At 47.0% G+C, this 8,522-nt stretch overlaps 1 protein-coding gene across 1 annotated transcript; it reads right to left on the bottom strand.

The window, feature by feature from the left end:
• Positions 1–22: 22 nt before the first annotated feature.
• Positions 23–7,805, bottom strand: GSG1 (germ cell associated 1). The gene is made up of 5 exons (XM_032189531.1): positions 7,487–7,805; positions 4,944–4,991; positions 2,601–2,753; positions 2,156–2,267; positions 23–1,098 (listed from the first exon to the last, which is right to left on the bottom strand). Exons 1-5 carry the CDS (start codon positions 7,803–7,805, stop codon positions 783–785), a joined length of 948 nt encoding a protein of 315 aa, XP_032045422.1. The 3' UTR covers positions 23–782.
• Positions 7,806–8,522: the final 717 nt, after the last annotated feature.

Here is an 8,522-nt window from a genome sequence, read left to right as displayed (position 1 = left end):
AGTTTGCTTGATACGGGGCCTGTTGGCATTATTTTTACAGTAGGGGAAAAGGGGTCTGGTGTAAAGAAACAAAAACAAAAAAGGAAAAAGTCCAGATGAGTCTTAAAGGTTGTGGGGAAGCACAATAGAAAGACAGACAGGAAAGTATCTCAGGATGGGAGCTGGAGGGGGCAAAACAAGGAGGGAGTATTTATGGGAGTCGTTACAGATAGGAAAGAGAAAGAGAGAGGTGTTTGGGAGCAACCCCCCCATTCTTCAGCAGCACTTTTAACCTGGGGGTGGGGAAAGGTGACAGGGCCTGGAAATGAGGAATAAATAGTGTTCAGAGAAGACTGCAGCAAATCAGTATGGGCACCCATGCCCAACTCTGAATCAAGGGGGCTTGCTGGAGTGACAGTGTGACACCACCCAAAGAGGCCCAGCACTACAGTTTGCCAGCTGCATTGCACTGAATGTATCTATGCCATAGTGCAGTACTGTTGGGATTAGGACACCTGCCTCAATTCTGTCAGAGAATGCTTGGATACAGCTGGCACCAACAACATCTACCCCCATTTCCATCCTTCCCAGCTGAGGACACCCTTCAAGCTGTGGTCAGAGAGGACCCACATTGCTCCTGTTGGCACTGCCATTGCTCTGTCCCAGTGTCCACTTTTTCTTCTCACTCCCTGAATGTTAGAGGAAGGAAGAGCTCCCCATGAACTTGCTAACAGTGGTGTTGGTGTTTGGTTCAGAGCTTTTTGCCTCCCAAACCCCACTGCTCTGCCCCAGTGCATTGATCCTTAACAGCGATCTTCCCCGATCGTCTGCCCCAAGACCTCATCCAGCTCCAGCTCTGGTTCTCGCTGTAGCACTTTCTGCTGCAGCTCAGAGTAGAAGTCAACTCCCTCAGACACCGAGTGGAGGGGCTTGTCTCGGGGCTCGTAGTAGCTGCTTATTTGCTGTTGTATGAAGTACTGCTGGTGCTGAGGCTGATCCTTGAAGCTCGCTTCGTAGCCCTTGATGTGGTTCCGTTTGAACTCCAGCACTGTCTTGGTGTAGGTGTTGAGAGTGGTGACAGCAGAGGCCATGCAGCAGGTAAAGGAGGCCCAGGCCATGCTACAGGAGAGAAAGAAGAATAACTTATGCCATGAACTGAACTGCATGCACCTTGATATACCCCGATTAGCCAGGCAGAAGCTGCTGGGCAAATGATCTAGCTGCTGAACTAGAAAGACTAGAGGTGTCAGGCTCATAACATTACAGTGCTTCACTGTTATCCCACCACCAATCCTTCTCCTTAGTCATGGGTTAAACACTGGTCATCCTTGACACTGGGAGGAAGGGCTATGGGGAAAATAAAAAGGGCAACAGGAAAGTCTATCAGAGCAGGGCAGCACAGCTTGGAAGCAAGCTCTGTAAAGCAGGGCCGCTCGGTGTCTTCCCAGACACAAGGCATATGTATCTGAGCATAATCAGATGGCCATGCTGACGCTTGATGTCCACAGCTGGCACATGACAGTGGAGCATTCAAGTCTTAAAAATCAACTGGCCACCATCAGTACAGCATTGCAAACAAGAGTCTGTACCTTCCACGGACATAGCAGGCCTCATCCAACTGTTTTTCAAGTCAATTTTGGTATATCAGCTGTGTCATTTTTTAGCCTTCAGAGAAAACAATTCCGAGCCACCAGCTTTTTGTATCTGCTCTTCCTGGTTCTAGTGTCCAAATCTTTAACCATGTGCTACAGGAACAGGCCTTTTGGACCTTGCTCAGTGAAGATGTCAAACCAACATGCAATTTTATTTAAACGGCAGAAAAGCAAGGTATGTTTGAGAGCAACATCACAGGTGTGACCATGGCCTCCATACACAGGGAAGAGCTGAGACTAAACAGGGCAAACCAGCACAGGGACAGGCCTGATTAGTCAGCAGGTTATAAGGTAACTGTTGAGGTGTGACTCCATTGTTTTATGAGTCCTTGGTAGCTACTCATCTAAGTAACTCAGTAACTATTTGTTAAAGCAGGGAATGAGGCAAAGGCAGGAGATTTAGCAGTGTGAGAACTATGGTACACCTGTCTTTGGAAGCACAAACAGTCTAGAAGAGGAAGAGAGTTTTGCCGAGGTATGTTATGGCTGAAGACCAAGTGAAGATGGTTTTAGAGCTCACATACTAGAAAGCCCAGCCGTACTCCCATGAGTGTGGTCTCCAGTCCTCTGGTCCCAGATTAACCGTGGCTTGGAAGACTTGAGTGTACATCATGTGTGCCACCATCCCAAGGAGACCTGATGGGAGAAGACAGGAAAGAAAGGAAGTTATGGAAGGAGCCTGAGCTGCACTTTTCAGCCTTGTGTGGGAGGGGGCATTCCTGCTGCTGTGCATGGCCAGAAGCTGGAACACCACCTCTGCAGGGTTGCACCTACACCACCATCTCCTTGCAGTTCCCCATCACTGTTTCTCCCTGCTCATGTTCTCTTCAGCCACATGCTTTTTACTGCCCTTTTCACTTTGATTCTCATCAGCTGTGGTGAGTGAATGTGAGAGGCTCTCAGTGTTTTATGTGTTTTTTTCTGCCCACATGTACCTGTTGCTGCCATGCCTTAGGGTAACACACTTACCTGACAGCACTGAGGAGACAGCAGCAAAGGCATTGAGCTTCAGACCACAGACAGGATTGCCAGTATGCAGCATTTCCACCATCAGGAGGATGAAGCTGATGAGCAGCAGGCTGATGTACAGCATCTCTGACCCCAGTGACAGCCACAGAATTCCTGCCAGGAATCAGAAACCCCTCATATCAGTGCCAGGTGGCTTGTTTGAGGGAGAGTACTCCCCCTTCACAACCCAAACTTGAAAGGATGTCTGTTGGAAAGAAGGGAGAGAAGGAAAACAACCAGCCCCCAACAGCAATCCCCCCAGCTTATGAGCAAGGGCTTGAAAGATGCTGAAGGGGACAGAGAATCTGCCACAAGATGGCTTGACTGCAAAAGATGAGAGGACCTAAAACAGCTATCTGTATATAAGCCAGAGTTATTCACAAACAGCGATGAAGAAGCCATGGGAGGAAAGATGGAGGCAATACCACTGAGTATTAGCACAAGACCTAGCAGTCATAGGCAGGCCGCAAACATCTCAGCTGGATGTTGAAAGGTTCTTACCCATTAGTGCAGTGACATACAGAGCAGATTTATAATCACAACAGTGGAACAAAATTAATTTCAATCTGGAGTTCATCTGGTTAAGAAGAGAACTGCATGGTACATCCATGGTGATAGCTGGGACCTGGGGCTCTTGAATTCACAAAGCCCCAGGCAGGCCTGTATTTCTCACTGAAACCCCAATTAAATTGAAAATGCATTCCTGGGGGTGGATACCCAGCTAGAACAGTAACATTCATCACCCGCCCTGCTGCTTAAATGGAGAGCAGGTAAGGTTCGTGCTGGGTTCATCAGTGGGACATGAGTGATAGCACAGTTCTTAGCACGGCTCACTGTGTGCCAGGACTTGGAGCTGAACAGGGAAAGGCACTCTAACACTGGGCTCTGGAAGGGTGTGGGAATCACTGAAAAAGGCAAATGAAGAAGCACAGTGGGCACTACTGTTAGCAACTGTTAATGGCCTTAGAAGAGCCATTCCACTGGGGAAAACAAATGTGAAGAAAACCCTCATTAGTGGGGTACTGACTCGACTTCTTAGCATCATTAGTCCCATGGAGTCACCCAGCTCTTCAACAGCAACTGATGGGATGCGTTCCCAGCTTAGAGGAGCTGCTCCGCAGGCCCAGGCCATCCTGAGGTGATGCTGTGTGCAGGAGGGGGTGAAGGCAACTGATGGAGCTGTTACACTGGGAGTGTTGCTCACAGTGATCTTCTAATTAATTTTGAAGAGCTCAGTGTCGTACACAACAGGGACTTTCTTTCAGATTTGTGTTGAAATGAGGCAAGGAGCAGTAGGAGGAGTGCGAGGGGGGACAGACAGAAAGATTTACAAAGATGCATACTTTGGTTGCATAAACCTATTCTCTTAGGAAAACTGGCTATAGGGAAGACACTGGAACCACTAGACCCAGAGACCTGGCCAGGGAACAGACCACAAGATGGTGAGAAAGCAGAAAAATGAATTACTGCTCCCTGTGAACTGAGCAGCTTGTGTTAAATGCAAAAGTAATTCTTACTGCAGTCAAGTCATTCATTTATGACAAAATGGAGATCTACATGACTTCAAAATGATCTTGTAACATCATCACTATTTGATTTCTGTAAAATGCTGTTTCCAAAAAGAATAAGCATGAGACATTACCCTGCCGTGCTGTTCTGCTGATACTGACCCAGTTTAATCTACACAGTGACTCCACAGCGCATCACTCACACTGGACCCCCCCCCCCCATGCCTGTGAATGCATGGGGCTTTACAAAAGCAGGTTGTCATTCTTTGCCATTGTTTTTATAATAGGGAAAGCAAGGCAGAGAAAGAAGATGAGCTCCCCAAAAGCACTCATCTTCCTGGCAGCTGTTACAATACCCCAGTGTGTGTTCCAGCCCTTGCTTTCACAGCTTAACCAGTGGTACCTACACCCCAGGGCCTTCCCCTCAAGCATGAATGTCCTCTGAAATGACATGCCTCCAGTCTCCAGTCCTGGGAGCAGTTAGCAACCCCACACCACTTGAAAAGCTTTTGTTAAGAATCCTAAATGAAGTTTCCATCACATGTGTGCACATACATCCAGGTAACTGAGGTTTAACAGAATCATAGATTCCCTCAGGATAATTTGAAGCATCTGGGAGGAAATCTTTGTTTGTTTGTTTGTTTGTTTGTTTTTCCTAGCATCCATGAGGCCAGGATTTCACACCTGACTTCAGGGATCCACCCTGCTGTCCTCACAGCAGTGGTTTTGCAGGTCACTTGTCCCAGGGGGGTGGTACACTGGACGGCTATGGCGTGATACATGGATTTGCTCTTACCTCTCTCTGCTGGTGGGGAAAGCTCAATAAAGCTACGGCATTTCTCCTCTGAAACACAAAAACAAGTGTATTAGCTTGTAAAATAATGTAGGGTAAGGCAAAAGAAAACCTCTCCCCCTCTCTCTCACTTAACTGCATAGCTCCAGTCATCTGAGCCTACCCACCAGATCTTCTCACTTCTGCTCTCTTTCTGACCATCTTTCCATGCCTTCACTGGGGCATGGCAGGAGAAGACAATCTCCTAGGAATGTCTCCACCTCTCTCTAGGAGGTGGCCTTTCTAGAAAAATTTCAGCAATCTGTAAATGAGCCTCTAGTAAATATATAAATCTGTTGCTACATATCCACCACATTACTACAAGACTTTGATGACTGTTGCTCAGGCCAGTTAAGGTGTAGCTTATAACATCATAGGCCGAGCACTGTTGCTGAGTACATACACTTCTACTCACCTCAGGCTCAAGCAAAGCAATTTACAACTCTGATTTCCCAAGAAGAATAAAAAAAAAATCTTTCCTGTGAAGTTCTCCTGTGATAGAGAATCACACAGAAGTAAAGTCTTCTGTCCTCACATTTTAGGAATGCTATTTAGACAAATTCTTTTGTTTGTGTTTGCTTTGGCTTTTTATAGTGGCCAGATGCAAACTGTTATCTCAGCTGAGGGTCCACCATTATTACGTGTAAGTCTTTCTTAGCACTACTCTATACTGCATTTGAAGGTTCTGTCCTCTACATGGCATGGCATTTTCTCCCAGAAAATACTAGCCCGCAGCTTTTTTTGTAAGAATCTCATTTTCTCGATGTCTATCCCCAATTCTAATCTCTCCCAATCCCCTATATTACTTCTATCATCTCAGGATGCTACCCAGTTTAGTGCCATCTGCAGTCATCATTAACTTGCTGTTTGCTGCTTCACCTAGAACTTTAATGAAGTTCTTTGTAATGGCTCATCTAAAGCTGATCCTGAGATTAGCCTGAATAATGAAATCCAGCTCAACTCAAACTCCTTTTGCTGATCATAGCCCCTTTTTTAGTTGTTGTCTCTGCACTTGTTTCCAAGACCCACAGCAGTGGGTGGCTTGTACTCAATTCAGAGGCAGCTGGGGACCAAGGCTGTCTTTGTATTCTACCCCATGCTCTGCTGCAATCCAGATGTAACCTGCTCTCAGCATTCCTTCAGGCACTGAGGTTATTCCAGGACTGCCTGGTGGCCAGACAATTCTTTCAGAGAAAGCTGTCAAATGATGTAGTCCCATTTCCATAAGCACCATGGAAACACAATCCAGCCCAAACCAGTCCCAAATAAACACACCTCCTTCCACAGCATATCTGGAAATGCTCATAATGAAGCAATCTTCTCACTAGGACATGAGTTTCAAGCACTTTCCTGCTCCTGTCTCTCTTCTGTCTGCCTTTATTCAGCTTTATTTACTTATGTAATTTTCAAACTCTGACAGCAACAGATAAGAAAGCAAGAAATGCTATACTAGAGTGGTTGGTCAGTTAAAAGAAGATGAGATGCTTATGCTTGGGGAGAACTGAAGGGAGGGCAGTAGGCTCAGGGGAATGGGCCTGATGAAAGAAACTTTCATGATTGCATCTTTAGTTACAAATCTCTCTGTTGGCCACCTTCTGGGTCAGTTCTGATCCCTGATGTGTGAAGCAGGCTGTAAACAGCATCTGTGCACTGCAGAGTTTCCACCTGTACTGGTGTGGCACCGGTTCATGCAGAAGGCCTTCAGCAGGGCTTGGAAGAAGCAAATCAAGGGTGAACGGAGACACCAAGGGGTCTAGGACAGGCTGCATGACCAGCCCCTGGCACTCCAGGGCCTACTGTGACAGCCACAAATGGTCAAAAATCACAAATCAAACCTATCACAATATGAAAAAAATATATTAAAAATGACAATACTGCAGCTCTAATCCTCAGGTCAATTTGCATCCTAATTTTGGTTCCTCTGTGGTCAGATCCTCAAGTTTTTCCCTGCACTTATAACATAATACTTCCTTTTTTTTTTTTTTCTTTCTTTCTTCCTTTCCCTTTATTGTTTTGCATTTGTTTAAAAAAAGCCCAGTCCCTGTTCAATTCATATAGCTCCTCAGTTTGGTGATTTAAGGAGAATACCAACAATTGCAGTCCTCACAGTTGTCAACTGCACACTGACAACACTGAATAAAATCACCATGCTTCAGTTTCCCAGGAGATGTGCACAAATGAGCCCTTTAGAGCATGAGCTGAGCTTTGTGTAGGAAAGAGAAATGAGACCCACTCCAGTTCACATCAGGATGAACGGTGCCACCACTTTCACTTCACAGCCCCTATTCCAGGCAGAAGGGCACACCAGAGACAGACATTGTCTCTTGCCACCCCCATAAACATCTCAATGAAGGACAGAAATATAATGACAGTGTGCAGGGCTGGTGCCATCTAGGAAAATGAAGACGGCTTTTCTCCCAAGCATTGTCAGCCTCTGCCTTTCATTTCCAAACTCCCGTGGAATAAAATCAAGGGAAGAAGCTGGGTCTGGCTGGGCAAGATGCTACCTGGCCCTTCCATGCTCTCTTCACAGGAAAGCCACATCCCCGTGTGGAAGTATCTGAAGGCAAAGCGGTCATCCCCAGTCTCCCAGCTGTAGTGCACCACATCCTGGGATGAAGCATTGCTAGCACCTGCATCGGGCGGCATGGGGACACCAATGCACTTGGTGGCTTTACTCTTCCCACACAAAGGCTTGGGCACTTTCTGGGTCCCAGTGCACCAGTAGCTGCCGAGCAAGGCGGTGGTGGAGAGGCTGAGAGCCAGCAGGTTCAGGATGACTGCCAGGAAAGCACGGCGCCATGGCAACACCTTCAGCAGCTCCATCTGCAACACACAAACGGTGGGACTGTCACACCAGCCATTTGTCCCACCTCATGTTATGAACCCTAACTCTTCCCAGGGGGCACTTGTGGGGAGGGGATATGTGTCGGAGAAACACTCTGCCCTCCCCATGATGTCCCAACATCTCACCCAGCAAGGAAGGACAATTTCCTAAAAGCCAGGGCGACAGAGCAATAGCTCAGTTTCAACCACTTCAACATGCACCAAATGTGTGTACGGGGGAAGACCAGGTGACCCTGTGGACCTACCATGGCTGAGTGCATCAGTGTGTTTGAGTACAAGCAACATGCAAGGGGTGATCATGTTCACCCCATCTCGGAGATGGTAGGGAAAAGCTGTTAACCAACTTCCCCAGAATGTCATGTATTTCCATTAGATAGGGCATGATGAATGTTTTGTCCAACTAAATGAGAATTCTTGCTGCCAAGTGTCCCACAACACTTCTTCCAGCATCATTCATACTGCACCTAGAAGGGCAGGTAGGATATTGATTTCATAGTGGGGAAAGGCAGGGAAATGTTCCCAGATCCCAGTGAAGGTCACACTTCAAAACAGTGACCTGCCCAAGAGGGACACCCAGGTATTCACACCTAGCAGTTTGAGTTCAAGCCACAGAGCAGCACCTCCCACATGAAGCAAGCACTGCTCCGCACATCAGAAATTTGGTAGGGTTGGTGGATGACAGTGTCTCTGCTTTCA

The sequence above is a fragment of the Aythya fuligula genome, chromosome 1, assembly GCF_009819795.1.
Source record: "Aythya fuligula isolate bAytFul2 chromosome 1, bAytFul2.pri, whole genome shotgun sequence".
Taxonomy (NCBI): domain Eukaryota; kingdom Metazoa; phylum Chordata; class Aves; order Anseriformes; family Anatidae; genus Aythya; species Aythya fuligula.
This window is presented reverse-complemented; position numbering and strand designations above follow the sequence as displayed.